Source organism: Adiantum capillus-veneris, chromosome 16 (genome assembly GCF_014529385.1).
Source record: "Adiantum capillus-veneris isolate H3 chromosome 16, ASM1452938v2, whole genome shotgun sequence".
NCBI lineage: Eukaryota > Viridiplantae > Streptophyta > Polypodiopsida > Polypodiales > Pteridaceae > Adiantum > Adiantum capillus-veneris.
Window position 1 is genome coordinate 114,028,101 of NC_140946.1, and position 18,202 is coordinate 114,046,302.

General features: G+C 43.0%; 1 protein-coding gene across 1 annotated transcript; it reads right to left on the reverse strand.

Annotated features, from left to right (window-relative positions):
• Nucleotides 1-5,790: 5,790 nt before the first annotated feature.
• LOC147439679 (uncharacterized) lies at nucleotides 5,791-8,918 on the reverse strand. Its single transcript, XM_086485498.1, has one exon. The coding sequence runs from the start codon at nucleotides 8,392-8,394 to the stop codon at nucleotides 5,926-5,928; it is 2,469 nt and encodes an 822-aa protein (XP_086341624.1). The 5' UTR covers nucleotides 8,395-8,918; the 3' UTR covers nucleotides 5,791-5,925.
• Between the last annotated feature and the right edge of the window lie 9,284 nt (nucleotides 8,919-18,202).

Consider the following 18,202-nt stretch of genomic DNA (forward strand, 5'->3'; position numbering starts at 1 on the left):
TGGGGAACAAAAACGCTAGCTCCTATGGCGATGATCTTCTTCAAACGCTGGGGGATGAGACTTCTGGCGATGGCAAGGCTGATGCAAAAACGCCACGCTATGATGCTTGTTGGAAAACGCTAGAGATGGGATCTTTGCTTGGAGGGACACCACCAAGGCTTGGTCTTGCTGAGAAGTTGTCTGCTGAGCTTGGCTCATGTTGCCTCTTCTGCCAAATAGTGCTAGCTCTAGTTTGCTTATATACAAACTTAGCAAAATTGCCCTACCTACTTTCCAACAAAAGTCACTTAAAAATAATAAGTCAAAAATGTCAAAAATAGGTAAAATAGGCTAAATGCACTGGAAAATTCTCCTGAAAGATTCTGATGGATTCTGATGGGAATACTTATGATCATGATGTGTGCAACCAGAGGATATGCATCTACACTAAGTGATTGTGCATGCACGGTCTACTAATAGACTCCCAAAAGAGCCAGATCACTTCTAAATCTAGACTGACTGAACCCTGGTCATGTTGTAGCTTGTCCACGGACACATAGGGTTGGATGTGTCACGTGACATCCCCTCCTTTTCAAAGTGAGGTACTGGTACCGAACTGTATGGCGTCGAGGGAGATCGCCAATAGCATCCAAAATCCTGGAAAGGACTCTTCGTCGGCCCACTCTGATGTGTGGATCGTGTGGTACTTGAACTTCATAAAGGTCTGCAACGCTTGCTTCTTTGGGCCGCGCCGAAAGCGACACAAAGTCTTATGAAGTTCCTTCGATGCTTCAACTTTGTCGAGAGTCGTGATTTTATCTTCTTCAAGAATCTCCATGGCTGAAAATTCCTAAAACCATTTCCAACACAAAACCATGAACATACCTATTCCATGTAAAGTGACTGGAAAAAATCTTGTCGTCCTAATAGACTGTGCATGCAATGTAGATGAACAAAGAGACGCACTGACAAACCATTCACCAAACATATGCAAACAATGAGATCGAAGCTTATGTTTTTTTATCTAAATCAATCAACTGTGGCAATTCACAACGGAAATGCCCATGCTTGGTGCTCATACTTTCAGGTGCTCTTTCTACAACAATGTCGTGCCAAGGAAGAGACACGAAATGTGACTTCCTTGAATGCATACTTTTCAGCTTTTCATGAACAATCCGCATACATTCGTGCTCATTCATGAGTGAAATGTGCTCAACGTACAATATGTCATGCCTAGTAAAAGAGATCACATAAAGACGTTGACTAAAATACAGGAAACGATCACGAATGAAACACTCGAACAATGCGTGCATATCAATCATGCGAACGCATAATACTTACTGTGAGGGTTCTTTGGACCTAGGCTCGAGAGCCAAGATCGGTTCTTCCTGAAGGGGTGCTTTGGACCTAGGCTCGGGACCTAGGCTCGAGAGCCAAGATCGATCCTTCGTGATTGATCGTCTCTGCAATGAGGTTAGCTTCACTAGAGAAAGTATCAACTAATACATCATCCTTCTTGTGAACAATCACATCTTCTTCATGCAACTCATCATGCTTGTGAGAAATTACATCTTGATCATGCAAATCATCATGCTTGTGGAAAATCACATCTTGATCATGGAAATCAACATGCTTGTCAGTGTCATCCAAATCATCATGCTTATCATTGTCAATCAAATCATCATGCAAATCATTGTCATTCAAACCATCATGCTTCTCATAATCATGCAAATCCTGTGTGTCATGCTTTGGAGAAGAAGAGATTGAGAGAGCCTCCGTCTCCTGAATCTCTTGCATCTGTGCTGGCACTTGAGAAAAGAGTCGCAAGAACTCTTGCATGTGTCGGTCGCTCTGTTCTTGTCTTGCTTTGGCTGCTGCCATTCTTTCTTGGTGTTTGCGTTCCATTTTTGCTCTTCTTTTTGCGTGTCTACGTTCCATTTCTGCCATTCTTCCAGATTAAGAGAGCCTCCGTCTCCTGAATCTCTTGCATCTGTGCTGGCACTTGAGAAAAGAGTCGCAAGAACTCTTGCATGTGTCGGTCGCTCTGTTCTTGTCTTGCTTTGGCTGCTGCCATTCTTTCTTGGTGTTTGCGTTCCATTTTTGCTCTTCTTTTTGCGTGTCTACGTTCCATTTCTGCCATTCTTTCTGCATGTCTTGCTTCGCGTTCTAACTTCCTTTCCATAAACATCTGGTGTAAAGCCTCCATAGGAGTTAGTGCAATTCTTGGCATAGATGGGGAAGAGGGAGGGTCGGAAAAACCTCCTGGTGGGGAAAATTCTTCTTCACCTCTTTCATGCTCATCACCTCCAAGCGAAGTATCCATTCTGTTTCGAGTGATGACCATTTTGAAGTCGTGGATTCTTGTGGGTTCTTGTGGTCTTGGGTTCTTAAGTTCACGAAGAACTTGGGTTCTTGCGGGTCTTGGGTTCTTGGGTTCTTGAGGGTCTTGAGGTTCTTGAGGGTTTTCTTTCGCTTGCAATCTGTGTTTGAGAAGGATCTTCTCTTTACCCGAGTTCTACTCCTTTCCGTGGACGCACCCCTTGGCGGCCTTGCGCTCACACCAAGGTTGTTTTTTTCCACCTCACGTCAATTGGCCGGCCGCTAAGTGCACGGTCCGCTCTCAATGAGTGAAAAGAGACACAAGGGGAGGCTGGACATGCCCTTCTTTCCTGGGATTCTTGTCACTCTTCAAAAACACGATTAGGAATCGACATGCCCAAGCGAACTTGGGTTCGTGCGACCGCAACAAGCCAAAAAAAAAATTCTTGTGGTTCGTTCCTTGAGTAATACAGAACACTGCCAATGCTCTGATACTGATGTTAGGTGCAACGGAATAAATGTTTACGCTTTGCTCAAGATGAGTGCTCCGAACTGTGCTCATATGGAAGGTAGAGCCTTCCGTTCTTAATGAGAGAATGCTATGATCACAAACAAAGTGAATGGACGCTGTGCGTACAAGTGTATGAGACTCAATGACGAGGCCGACACTAGGACTGAAATCTGCAATCTTTCTACTGCTGTCCAAAAACACTATGGGTTGAAATCTGCGGCTAGTCCAAAAACGCTGATTCTAGGATTGTTTATGTGGGTCTTTGACGTTGAAAATCTGCAGGTTTAGAGGGTTAAAACTGATGGTCTTTCTAGGCAGAATCTGCTACTCTTTAGGGATGATCTTGATGGTCTTTTAAGGTTGAACTTGAAGGTACTTCACTGCTGAAAAATGCCTGCTGAATACTGCCAAAAACATTAGGTATATGAACAAAAACGCTAGGCTGATGGGGAACAAAAACGCTAGGCTGATGGGAAACAAAAACGCTAGCTCCTGTGGCGATGATATTCTTCAAACGCTAGGGGATGAGACTTATGGCGATGGCAAGGCTGATGCAAAAACGCCAGGCTATGATGCTTGTTTGGAAACGGTAGAGATGGGGATCTTTGCTTGGAGGGAAACCACCAAGGCTTGGTCTTGCTGAGAAGTTGCCTGCTGAGCTTGGCTCCTGTTGCCTCTTCTGCCAAATAGTACTAGCTCTAGTTTGCACCAAGGCTTGGTCTTGCTGAGAAGTTGCCTGTTGAGCTTGGCTCCTGTTGCCTCTTCTACCAAATAGTGCTAGCTCTAGTTTGCTTATATACAAACTTAGCAAAATTGCCCTACCTACTGTCCAACAAAAGTCACTTAAAAATAATAAGTGAAAAATGTCAAAAATATGTAAAATAGGCTAAATGCACTGAAAATTTCCCCTGAAGGATTCTGATGGATTCTGATGGAAATGCTTATGATCATGCTATGTGCAACCAGAGGATATGCATCTACACTAAGTGACTGGGCATGCACGGTTTACGAATAGACTCACAAAAGTGTCATATCACTTCTAAATCTAGATTGATTGGACTGACTGAGCCCTGATCATGTTGTAACTTATCCACGGACCATAGGGTTGGATGTGTCACGTGACACGAGAGCTCCTTATTCTCTATTGAGATAAGATAATAATCATAAACAAGTTATTGAGCAAGTGCGGTTAGTAAATAGATGGTTGGATGCATGGAACTTTACATCAACAGCCTCACACTTAAAGGACAATGTACCTATAAATATTGAGTGTCTCTATGCATATATATATATATATAAAATGCATGGTCAAGATCTCTAGACCACGCATTATATAACTTGAGTAACCTCGACAAGCTGCATGTGTTTATCCTCAAGTACCTCCCTTATGAAGTGATACCACACATGAACATAGGTTGTCTTTGCATGAAAAAATGGATTCCGTGCCAAGTGGATAGCACTCTAATTATCACAATATAAAACTACAATCTTTGCATTAATGTCCAACTCTCTCACGAGACAAGTAACTCTCTCATTATACAAGTAAGCCATATAGCTTCCTTGCAAGTCTCTAACATTGCAGCGCACTCAACCTCGGTGGTCAATTGAACCATATAGTTTTTCAACCAAGATCTCCATGAAACTACACACCCTTGATAAATGTAAACGCATAATATGAAGTAGAACGTCTTTTGTCTATATTCCCTGCAAAATCTACATACATGTAACCAGTGAAACTTGTCTTTGCCTCCAAAGCAACGCACATTTCCTTTGTACCACTTTAATATCTCATCACATCTTTCACAATCTCCTAATGCTTCTGACGGGGATTTGCATATAACTGCAAGCATATTTGGCTAGGCACATGATGCCTCATCTGTAGAAGCTAAAGGTCTTCCGAGGTTCAGGGAAACAGTCGCATTCATAGAAACGACTTTACAAGAAGGCATGCAAGGATGTTTCTGTTTTTTGTCGACCCAAGACAGAAGTAAAGCTCTAGATAGAGAGATATTCAAGCATCTCTACTGAATCAGACAAATTGCAAGCATAATGTAAAATGCAAAACTGCCGGCATATACGGGGCACTGTTGTTTAGTATAGCCAAAGAAACATGATCAGAAACCAAATAACAGTGCCCTATTTGTACCTTGAACCACACAGCCTCAGGCCCGCAAGATGTGAAAGCCTTGGAGAGGATAAATCGGCCACTTCCAAGCAGGCACATTTGGCATGGATGAGCTCAATTGGCTTGATAGCTACAGCAATCCCTCCATCAGACTTTAAATCAGCTATGGACTCACCAGTACACTCCAGAAATGGCCGATTTGTCACTTGAATCTTCAAACTTTTTGCCGCAAAGGAGTCTAATCCATAATTGAAGCCTTAAACCAAGAATGCATCCCTTAAGAAGATAATCATTTGTATCCATCTGTGTAAGGGCTACTGCATATAATAAAGACATCCACTACTTCACCTCTCCCAGTGGAGTTTCTCATGCAACAGTGACAACTACTGGTGCACTACACCAGTTTAGCTGCTGTGAGTCGTGACTCTCAGGCCTGTGTCACACACGGGCGCTGGACAGGCCAAAAAAGAGCGCCTTTGGGCGCCCATAATGTCACACGGGCAGAGGACACATTTAATTTTATTCACCTTTCAGCGAAGGAGCGACAGCCAGCTGGAGAAGCATCAATCGCGGGGGCGGAAGGGCTGCAACTCACACCCACTGACCATCCTTCGCGCGCCTTCTTCTGCTCATGTCCACAGTGCCAAGGTTGGGCAAGGGGATGAGACCGCCTGCTTTTCTACTCTGGCAGACGTCGCAGCCAGCCAATGGCTTTTCGCCATCTCACATGCACACATGCCCGGGCAGACGTGTGTGACAGAGGCCTTAGACATGCACCCCTACTACCCTATTTCCTTACCCTAAAGGCAATGCCAACAAAATTTTACAAAGTTAACGCGCTTAAATGAAGCTATGCTTTGTTACTGCGACAAAGGCAAGGAGTTGGGTATCCAATGCACTCAAGTATCATCAGCCATTAAGATAAGCTCGTTGCATAGACGTTTCCAAGTACATGTTTTCACAATTGGACAATTTATCAACTAGTAGCTCCTTAGTTGATGACAATCCTGGTAAGATGAGTCGTTGTCTTGGTAGGCTGATTATTAATGACATAGCGGAGACAAGCACGAAATAATTTGCTGGGTTTGAAAAAACCGAGCTTGTTGACAGGACTGGATAAGTCTTCTCCTTCTACTATGAGCACTGGCCAGTCCGAGCTAACCCTTGTGAGACAACCAAGAGGCAACATCAAATGAGCTGCAAATGTCTCGCTTGCTCCAACATTAATGTGAGGACTGGTTACATTTCCAAAGCTGCACCAAGGATCGTGAGGCCAGACAGCCCAAAATATTTCTGAAGTTTGAGGTTGAAGTCCAATAGATATTGAGGATTCTTGATCACTTCCAATAGCCTCCACGACACTTGCACTATGTATTGGTTCTGGTGTACTCAATATTGTAAAATACTCTAGTAATGTGCACATGTAAATAATCAATAGCCGACTTGGTTCTCCTGAATAACCTTCCAGTACTGTTGCTATCACATATTGTCTATATTGCTCTAATGCATCTCGCATATCTTTTGCCAGTCTTTCAGTTCCTTCTGATGGATTTAACAATACACTTTCTATCATCTGCTGTTGTGATGCAGTGTAATCATCGTTCTCAGTAGCAACCAAGCTGACAATTTGTACATTAAGTTCGAAGTCAACTTTCACACAGACTATCTCACCTGTTACTTCCAACTTACCATTGTCAAGTACTTTGTATTGAAAATACTCCTCTGCAATATTCTCATGGATAAAAACATTAGGTATATCTAAAGCTTTCCATAAACAGGGTATCCAGCTTCTATTGACCACATCGTCAACTTTCGAGGTGTTAACTGCAAACAATGCCATTTGGAGCCCCCTCTGCCCTTGTCTCGTGAAGAATTCTATTGTTGATTCTTCCATGTTGTCATCCTTGGGTGCGACAAAGTCTCTCACTCCCGACAAAGCTAGAATGCTGTTAATGCGATCTCCCACATGCTTACTATCGCGTTGACTTATGCCCATCAAAGCTCTAGGTGGAGTTGGGAAATGAAAACATGTAACAAGAGATTTTAGGACTGATATGAGACTCTTATGCCATTCACTTGCTTTCATTTCTCCCCATATTTGTTGGTAGAGCAATATCCAATTCGACTCATCCGTGTCTTGCATGTATTGCATTTCGAGCTTCTTTGTGAACTCAAGATAGAGAGGTCGGATTACATTGACAGCTTCAACAAGCATACCAAGAAGCCTTACCTCTTCAACAACCTCAATGCTACTAGTAGCATCCTTGTACCAAATGCCAACCTTCTTTTCAAACTCTTCCAGGCTGTGGCACTCGCCCAAAGGAGATGAACCTACTCGTACACAGTATCTTCTATTAGCTGACAATGCTGCCTCCTGGAGTGTCCATGCCCTTGTGTGCCAACGGGGTAAAAGCTCATCTAGACTCAATCTCCTCATCAAGTCCGCAGGACTTAATATTGCTATTGGTCGACCTACATAATGCAAAAAGATAATGGTCTCCTCTGCATAAGCATACACCCATCCTATTCCCTTGATAGTAGCAATCACTTCAGCCTCATCGTGTTGTGCGATGCACACGCCATCATGCCATGCAAAATGCACCCCTGCTCTCTTCAAAACAAGACACATTCCCAAGATGTCATTCACTACTCTGTTGCGCTTCTGATTTCCTTCAATGCACACCATGTCATTGTGTGAGCAAGCTCCTACTCGACAACGGGGGTTTGTGGTCACACCAGAGAACTGTGCTGTGCACTGGCAATCAAAAATGCTATAAACATCCATGCCATAAGTGTGAGAGATGGCAGTGAAACCCACGCGGTCAGGCTTACGACCATCATATTCTACCAAGTAAATCTCCCCATTGGTGCAAGTGGCCTCGACATCAATAAGCCTCAGCGCTTCAGGGGGCTGCAAAGGGCATCTTTCCAAGAATTCAGCTCTTTCCTGGTAGCTACCCATTAGGTCAGTAGTCCTCGTGGTGTTCACCACATTTCTTACAAAATTAATTGCAGCATATCCAGTCCTATAAAGAGAATCTAAATCCCGACGTTTAAACCCGTCTGCTTCGATTTTGCCTTTAAAATCATTTGTCAGTTGAATGGCGAATTCTAACTCATCTTTCAGCTCATTCAAAGTAAGCTGCTCATCCGATGATGGACTAGTGCATGAGAATCCATGATGTCCAATGGCATGCATTATCTTGTTAAGGCTGATGGTGTCAGCTATTCTGTGAAAGCAATTTCGTACCTGGTCCCTGCTCAGCTGTTTAGGCTGGTCACCGCGAGGTCTGATCTGAAGTAGTGGTAGAGATGCAGCGATCTCCACAAGCTTCTCATGGGACAAACTATCAATCATGCTGTGTGCTGCGCTCCTAAGCTCTTCCTCTCTCATCTTGTTATCATCGTCTGCTGATGTGTTGATCATGAGTTGAGTAATGTTCTGGGGCTGCACTTCCATTCAAGACCTGAGTAACACTAGAGGCATTGAAATCGATGTATCATTTTTGACAAAGCCCAAAACTGGAGGTTCCAAACGAAGAGAACAACCAGAGCTGCATCCCTATTGCTCAGAACCTGGTGTTCCATGCTCGGTTCAAGCATATTCAAATCCAGTTTGTTGGAAGGAAAATGTTGGACAGTACAGTTGATCTTGTTACCACTCGATCGAAGCATCCATTTCTTCCACAGGCATGAATAACTACAGCAGCTGCATAGATCTAACTCTGTATTGCTCACTAGTGGAGTGTAGAACTTACTTTCTTTTTCTCTCCCTGTCCGAGTAGCTCTCATTAGTCATCCCTCTGTATTGCAGAAGCTCTCTCTCTCTCTCTCTCTCTCTCTCTCTCTCTCTCTCTGTGAAACACGTCTGTCTCTCTCTTTCTCTCCTCGTTCTGTACGGCTGTTGGGACGCGGAGGAGCAGAAGCGGAGGTAAGTAGGTCGCGGTGAGGAGGGCCACCACGAGGCTCAAGGTCGTCCTAAAAGAGTATTTTACGTTTTGGTGACGTGCAAAACCTTGGGAGCATTATATTGTCTATTTCTATGGTTTCAATAATACATTTCAAACAATAAATTATGGTGCACTATTTCAAGAGGGGACCAAACAAGTTCAATGAAGTAGTCAACGAGTGCTAGCTCAGTTGATAGAGCAAGAGACTCTTGTGTCTAAGGTATTGGGTTCAATACCTCCTTGACAACTCATGTGACATGAAACCTTTAGGGGCTATTCCCATGGTCCATATGATGGGTTGGCCACTCTTATCCGGTTGGGATGCTCCACCTCACAGAGTCGGGCGTGTGAGTTGTAATTTCAAGTTCCTACTCTCTCAAAAAATAAAAAAAGTTCAATGAAAAAAGTTTGCCTACTACGGTAACACCGGGGTACCCCTGAGACATACGGGTGGGTGAGTGGGCGCAATCCCGTAAAACTAGACGAAGCAAAGTCTCTGATTGCTTTTTCTTTTTTATACAAGTTCAATGAAACGAATTGCTTATGTTTTAATATCATAATGATTTGCAACATTGAAATATATAATTATATATTCTCACTAAAAATATACTTTTTGCACAAAATATTTTGATGTGTTTTATTGGCATGCACAAATGTTCACATATTTGTTAAAGACTTCTTCACCAATGAAATACATTTCATCAAGCCAAACAAAAATTTAGCATGATCGTTTCATTAGAAAAACAAAGATAAACATATGGTAATTTACAGTTTAGATTTAAATAAAAATCGACTATTTACATGAATGTTTAATTTATATTCGAGTAAGTGAGGCGTGTGTCACACTGGGGCGGGGGGAAGGATGGCCATGCTGAAATGGCACGTTTTCATTGACTTTCCAAAAAGTGAAAGTTGGCCATAGGGGTTTGTCAGAGGGGCGGCTTCCCGCCTCGGCCAACTTTCGAAATGGGAGGACATCAACCAAAAAGTATGGCGCGAGCACATGGAACTGGATTTGAACTCTGACAGGCAGCAAGAAACCCGAGCATCATAACACTTGGCCAAGGCAAGTTGGTTGTTGATTCCCCATAGTTTTTTATACTAGGCCTAGTGTGGCAGCAGTCAGGGGCGGGTACACTCTAAAAGGCGAGGGACGTTCGTCCCAATGTGATAGGGGCCTAAGTAAGTACGTCCCTTTGATTTTAATCAAAAGATCGTTAAATACGGCCCTCCAATTCATTGAATGTGAAAAACCCAATAAATGGAAGAAAGACTAAAAATGGAAGGTCAAACGGCACTCAAGTTAAGTATACGAGTGTGTGACCCGTCCTCAGGACGGAAGGCGGGTGACAGACATGGTGATGGGAGTGAGCAAAGGAGTGAGGGCATCAACTAGCAAGAGAGACAAAGAGGGAGAGAGGGAGTGCATTGTTAGCTAGCTTTTCAACTTGCCAACACAACATTTCTAAGTAGTAATCCATATGTCAAGTACATCTCAATCAACATATGTATAGTCGTGACTCAAGAATTTCATGCAAAGGAGCAAAGATGCTTATGGCGATATGAGGAAGGCGGGAGGCACTTCGGGAAGAGAGGGAGCACAATTGCCAGAGCGAAAGGGAGAGAGTAAGGAAGTGTATCGTGATAGGTTCTGAGTGAAAGGGAGAGAGGGAGTGCATCCCTAGCCAAATGTCTACTACTTCTACTTTAGACACTAATATTGGGCAAAGGAATTCATGAAATGTGGTACTTGGCACTACCTTGGTCATGCATGCCAATTGTGGTCTACTTTAGAAAGCACAAAAATACTTGAGGAGCACATCCGAAACATATTGTCGCCGAAAAGCCGTTTCCAAAGTCATCCAATCCGCTTTTTCTTCTTTTTGCATGCTATTTTCAGCGATTGCAAAGCGAAGACATTTCTCAAGATGAAGCCGCCTATGATTTCCTCTTGAAGGCATGTCGCACTACATAGGATACTAATATGGGCAAAAGAATTCACAATCATATTGTTAGTCAGAGACTATTGAAAGAAAACATCGTGCTTGGCAACGCCTTGGCCGATATGTTTGCCAAATGTCGTCTACTTCCATAATCACAAAAAGTGTTTGAGGAGAAGGCTGTCCTAGATGCCCTCTCTTGATTGCACGATATGCCCAAGAGGGGCAGGGCTAGGAAGCTTTGGGCTTTTTTCAGAGATGCGAATTGAGGGACATCTCTCCAGTTGCAATCACCTATGCTTGCATATTGAAGGCATGTGGAACATTGCAAGATGTTGATATTGGCAAAAGAATTCACAATGATATTAATAGTCAGGGTTGTTGAAAAAGAACGTATTGCTTGGTGCTGCCTTTGTTGACATGTATGCCAAGTGTGCTCCACTTCAAAAAGCACAAAAGTGCATGAGAAGTTTCATGTCTGGAATGTCGACTCTTGGAATGCACTATTTGTGAGAAAGGCGGAACATGGGAAATGCGAGGAAGCTTTGAGCTATTTTCAGCGGATGCAAAGCGAGGACATCTCCCAATGTCATAATAATCAATATCTAATTCTCCTAAATGATTTTCTCATGTTAAACTGATCATTTAATATGGGGAAGTGCCAGGGGAGAAAAAGCTAGAATATTGGTTAAGCTAGCAGACCGGCCATAGTTGGGATCCAAAGGAGGGAAAATAGGGATCCAAAGGGGGGGCCATCTGCAAAAGATCCATGTGCAACAATGGGCTAAAAAGACCCTAAGGTTCAGCCCATTAAGACTTCCAAAATTCAAAGGTTTTGTCCAAAGGTCAACCATGGGGGAATTGGATGCTTTGTGTGTGTCAAAAAAGTCTTTACAAATCCCTACTTAGGAGGGGGCGAGCCTAGCTTGTAGGGGATGAGAGAGAAAGTCACACACATACACACAAGCTCCCTTTACACAAAGGGAATGAGGGACACATGTCAGCTCCCTAGCCCAGATGCCCACAAGGTGTACCCAATTCCTATTGGATGGCCTTGGAGGTGGACCAATGAGAATTAGGCTAGAGTAAATCTAGTTTAATTAATTTAAAAACACTTAATAAAAGAACCAATGAGAATAAAGTCCTCTAGAAGACTATTGGACAGTCTCCCTAGGGGTCCAATGATCATTCAGCAGCCCAATGGCTTGCCTGATTCCTATTGGCCAGGAGGCAAAGGGGTCCAATGAGAGTTTATTTGAATTATTAAATTACCTAAAGCTCTCACAAAAGGGGAAAGGGGGACATATGTCAGAAGGCTATCACTTATGCTGCTTAATTGTCATTGGCTAGCCCTAGGGAGGTCCAATGAGAGGGTAGCAAGAGCAAATAGCAAGAGGAGTCACCCAAGAGAGAGAGAGGGAGCTGATTTTTGCAAGGCATTATCACACACACACTCACACAATCTCATGTGTGAAGTAAAGAAGACTCTCTCTCCTTCTCAAGCTTTAATGAAAAGCTTATCACCTACTCGAAGCTTGTGAGAAGGAAGGCCTACACCAACAACTCTTGGCTTTGTGATGCAAATCCAACCAAGAGCCAAGCTTCAATGCATGCTCATCTCCTCTACCATGCTAATTACTAAGCTAAGCTATGTTAATATGAGTGATTATGTGAGGAGATGTACATCTTTCTTGTAAGAATACTCCTTCTTCCTCTCAATCTACTCTCATACCCTGCTAGCTCTCACCATCTTTGAAGGTGTGTGACGTCTTGGGTCTGAGACCGGGGATAATTGATGTTGTGTTTGCTAAGTGTTTTGCTTAGTGCATGAAGCTTTCATCTTCATTGCACTAGCTAGTCTTGAAGGAACACAAAGAATTGTATTGTACAATGTCTCTCTTGATGGGAGAAACCATAATACAAAGCCTTTTGGAGGGGGGACCGGCTCCATGCAAATCCGGTCCTCAACTGTTGTCAATAGCTTAATTTCTCTCTCTTTTGAAAGTATTGTTCATGCTATCTAAGTAGGTGTTAGATTTTTTTTGCTCTCTCCACCCAAGCACTCTTGTAATTCTCATTAGGAATCTATTCTAATGAAATGCCCACTATGTTCATGCTAATTTCCGCTACACACAAGTTTTTAGGCCATTAAATGTTACATTGGTATTAGAGCACAGGGTTTCTCTTTTCTTGCTCAAGAAGGGAGGTCCTCAAGCTAGCTATAAATGGTTGGTATTATTAATTGCCTGTAAGTAAGTAGAATAGGGATTTTTCAGCCTTGCAGTGTGCCTGCCTTCGTGCAGTTAACGGGGCATCACCGTCGAGAGCTATGGTCTTAATAGTGGAGTCCTACAGGGCTTGCCTACGGCTTAACCACTATTGAGCTATTAGAAGCTTGACAGGAGCCGATGTTGTTTTGGTGTTGAACGATCCTATCTTCTATTCCTTGCAATTAATTGTATTCGAGCCACGGGTACAGTAGCTGGAGTGCTTTTTCTAAAGGGGTAAAGAGGAGTAGCAACTAGGGCTTGAAGTACCAAAGTACACCTAAAAAGTTTACACCTAAAAGTTGTTAGAATGGCTGACAATAGTAAAGAGAGTGAAATTAATGTTGATAACTTTGATTTTGCTAATGAGCAAGCTACTAATGATGCTCCGATGCTTGTTAACTATCTTGTTTCTAGGCTTCAACAAGCCATGGGCAATCCATCTCTCCAAAGTGAACTGCAACGGCAGCTCCGTGCCCATGGGATTCTCCAAGCTCACCACCATGATGAGAGAACACCTAGGAAGCCTCCTTGTGAGACTTCCAAAAGAGGTCTCTCTCCAATTCGAGAAGAAGAAGAGAATCCATACGAAGGGCTCAAGAATTTACTTCTTGACGATGCATCTCCTTCCCAAAGGAGAACTCAAGAGCCTCCACCGAAGGAACGAGAAAGAAGTGAGTCTCCCGCCACCTCGGCGCAGATGGCTTCACGAAGATGGCGGGCTAAATGCTCTCCATCACCACCAAAGCGGAGAAGACCATCGCACCCTTCTCCACACCATAATTCAAAGAGGGATGATAAAAAGCAAGAGAAGAAAAAGGCGAGAAAGAGGACACCCTCTTCTCCCTCTTCTTCTTATGAAAGTGATGGTGAAGACGACGAAGATCAAGACAAGAAAAAGGCGAGAAAGAGGTCACCCTCTTCTCCACCTTCTTCAAATTCTTCACCTTCTGAAGAAAGTGATGGTGCAACCTTTGAACCATCAAAAAGAAGAGGCCATAGGAAATCCTATGCCGCATGGAAGAGGTCGTCCAAGCTGAAGAAGTTCAAAGAGAGAGGGAAGAGCATCTCTTTCCTTACCTATGATGGCACTTTTGGTGCTACGAACAAAGTCTTGGCCTTTATCCAACAGTTTGATGCGGCGTTTGGAGATGAGGGCTTCACGGAGTCCTCTAAGCTACGCCATGTAGCTATGCACTTTCAAACGTCCGCCAGGCAATGGTGGTCTAGCCTACGAACCAATGGTGAAGCTCCGCGAACATGGAAAGCTTTAAGAGCTTCCATTATGAAGCATTTTTTGGCCACCGATGCCAAAGACAAAGTACTCACCGAATGGCGAAGCTTAAAGCTCTCTCCCTATGAAGCCATCCTCAAATATGTAGACAAGTTTTGGGACCTACAACTCAAAGCCACTGTCTTCAAAAAGCTAGATTTTGGAAAGCAAAAGCAACAATTTTGTGCGGGCTTAACCGAAGAAATGGCGGAGTATGTCAACTCCCAAAGGCCACATACCATATCGGTGGTAATACACCATACTATGGTGGCCTCTCGAATCAATTTCCAAACGGGGGCTAAAAGAAATAATAAGCCCACGGAAAACAAGGGTTCCAACGAGCCTAAGGGGAAGGACAATGTCCAAAAGTCTCCTAAGGGCAACTCCTCCAAAGCTAAAGAGAAGGGAGTTTACAAAGGTAAAAACAAAATCTCTCCTGAAGAGCTTGAGCGTTATCGCAAGGATGACCGGTGTTTCAAGTGCGGCGAACAAGGGCATGTGTACCGCGCTTGTCCCCAAAAGAACAACCGCCAAGATCCTCCTAGAGATATCTTGGTTGAAATCCAAGAGGAGGAGACTCGCCAAACTCACCACAAAGGATCTCCTCTATGCCATGCTTGGGGAAAGGTAAGAGAACATCATGCTTTTATTCTCTTTGACCCTGGTTCTACTCACAGTTTTATATCTATAGAGTTGGCCACCAAGCTAGGCATACAAGCCTATGAGATGGGAGATGTTCTACCCGCAGATAGTGCTTTCAAGGGGCAAGAAGCTTCAGTCACTCCCTTAATCGGGAAATTGAGGCTTCATGTCCAAAGCTATGTGGACAAAGAGGACTTCTTTATCTCTCCTCTCAAGCATGAGGATGTAATCCTAGGGGCACCATGGTTTGATCGCCTGGCTCCCAATGTTAAATTCCCTGAAAGGAGAATCTCCTTTAAGTTCAGGGAAAAAGACATGTATATAGATGCTAAGGAAATGGGTAACACTATCCCCATTGTACATACACTAGCTTTCAACAAGTCAATAAAGAGCTCTATTTCCGTGTACATGATTTTTGTTAAATATTCTCAAAATGAACCTAATGCTTTAGCAAAAGAAAATAAAAGCAACCAAAAGGAATTAGAGTTATCCAATTTTCTCAAGGGGTTTCAAGATGTTTTTATTATCGACATCCCTTGTGAGCTACCTCCTAAATGAGGTAATGATGACCATGCAATTGAACTTCTTCCAGGAAGTTCACCGCCTAACAAACCTCTTTATAGAGGTTCTCAAGCTCAACAAGAGGATATTATGCGGCAAGTGCATGAGTTAGTTGAGAAGGGTATGGTTAGGCCTAGCTCTTCTCCATTTTGCTCACCTGTGCTATTAGTGCAAAAGAAAGACGGCACATATCGTATGTGTGTCGACTATAGAGCACTAAATAGGATCACTATCAAGAATAGGTTTCCCGTTCCACGGGTAGAAGACCTATTTGATAAGCTACAAGGATCGACCTACTTCAGTAGGATTCACTTAAAAAGTGGCTATCATCAAATAAGGATAGTTGATCAAGACATTGTAAAGACCGCATTTCGCACCACATTTGGTCTTTACGAATACATTGTCATGCCTTTTGGCTTGACCAATGCACTAGCCACATTCAACCGCTTGATGGAGAAGCTGTTCAGGCCTCATCGAACCTTCACTGGAGTGTTCTTTGATAATATTATCATCTACTCTAATTCATTAGACGAACACAAGAAACACCTCCAGGTAATATTTCAAGTTTTACGAGAGAATAAACTTTATGTTAATCGAAAGAAAAGTGAATTTTTCTTGCAAGAGATTCAGTATTCAGGTCACATTATCTCTCAAGATGGCATCCAAATGGATCCATCAAAGTTAGAGGTAATAAAAGGATGGCCTAAACCAAAGAATCTTCATGAACTAAGAAGCTTTATAGGTATGTGTGCATACTATAGACGCTTCATAGAAAAGTTCTCACAAATTGCGGGACCATTACATGACCTAACAAATAAAAGCGTTAGGTATACATGGTCTGCTAAGGAGAACAATGCTTTCGAAAAGCACAAAGAAAAGCTTATCTCTCAACTTGTGCTTACACTACCGGATCTCTCAAAACCATTTGAGGTCCAATGTGATGCTTGTGGTGATTGCCTTGGAGCTGTTTTGCTCCAAGAAGGGCACGCCATAGGCTATGAAAGTCGAAGGCTCGACCCTGTTGAGCAAGCTCTAGGCATATATGAAAAGGAACTCCTTGTAGTTCTACATGCCTTAGACTCATGGAAGCACTATTTATTGGGGACTCCTTTCATTCGAACGGATCACCAAAGTACTTCATGACGCACACCAAGCTCTCTGACAAACAAATGAGGTGGGCAAATTTCCTTTCGCAATTTCATTTTCATATTGCTCACATTGCTGGCAAGCATAATCAAGTAGTTGATGCACTCTCAAGACGGCCGAGAGTGAATGCAATTTCCATAGCAACTCACAATGAACTATCTTCAATGATAGATGAGTATGCTATTGATCCCGATTTTAGAGATGTGATTTCAGCCCTTGCATTAGGGAAGAAAGAAGAACCATTTACTTTACAAGATGGTTATCTTCTCTACGGCAATAGACTATGTGTTACTAACTCACTACGTGAGAAAGTAATGTATGAATCTCATGCTCCACCTTATGCGGGGCATAGAGGGATTCAGTCTACCTTAAAGGGAATTGAAACATATTTCTATTGGCCTACCATGAAAGTGAACATACAAGAGTATGTTTCTAAATGTGTGGTATGCCAAAAGACAAAATTTGATAGAGGGAAGCAACTTGGATTGCTTCAACCCTTGCCAATCCCTAATTCACCATGGGAGAGCATATCCATGGATTTTATCTTTGGATTGCCTAAGTCTATCCATGGGAATACGGGAATATGGACGATAGTACACAGGTTCAGTAAATCACAAATTTCTAAGTACCATGGCTTGCCAATGTCCATAGTGTCGGATAGAGATCCTAGAATGACCAGTAATTTCTGGAAGGGTCTCTTTGAGAATTTAGGGACAAGGCTAAACTTCTCTTCGGCCTATCATCCACAAACGGATGGCCAAAGTGAAATAGCTAACCTAACAATTCTCGATCTACTAAAAGCCTATGTAACGGAAGTAGATCAAAGATCCCAATGGAAGAAGTACTTACCCTTAGTGGAGTATGCTTACAATAACACTGTACATACTTCCACGGGAAAAGCATCTTTCGAGTTAATTGAGGGAAGATCAAAAAGTCCCTTGCTACTTAAGGTACAAGGGAAGATCTTCGCTGCAGATGAGTATAGCCGAGACCTATAAGAATCTTTTCAAAAGATTAAGGATGCTATCTCTATCTCACAGCAAAGGCAAAAGGCTGCTACTGACAAGCACAGAAGAGCCCAAGCCTTTAAAGAAATTGATTGGGTCTTATTAAAGTTTCCCAAGGCTCGATTAAGGCACACGACGGGCAAGAATCCTACGGGACACCAAAAGTACTATGCTAAACTAGTAAAAAGGTACTATGGTCCCTTCCAGATTCTTAGGCCAATCAATGAGATGGCCTATCAACTCAAGTTGCCCAATCATTGGCTCATACACAATGCTTTCATGTGAGCCTAATAAAGCCTTACAAAGGAGAGCCACCTCAAGAACCCACTATTGAAGACCCACCGGAGATCGAGGACCAAGAGGAGGTGCTGCAGCCCGAGTCCATTCTCCAACATGAAGACAAGGTACTAAGAGGCGGTAAGACTATCCGACGATATCTTATTAAGTTTAAGAATTATCCTTTTGAAGATGCTAGATGGATG

Excerpts from the sequence above, each read along its gene's own strand:
- LOC147439679 (XM_086485498.1), bottom strand. The coding sequence starts at position 8,394 with ATGGAAGTGCAGCCCCAGAACATTACTCAACTCATGATCAACACATCA.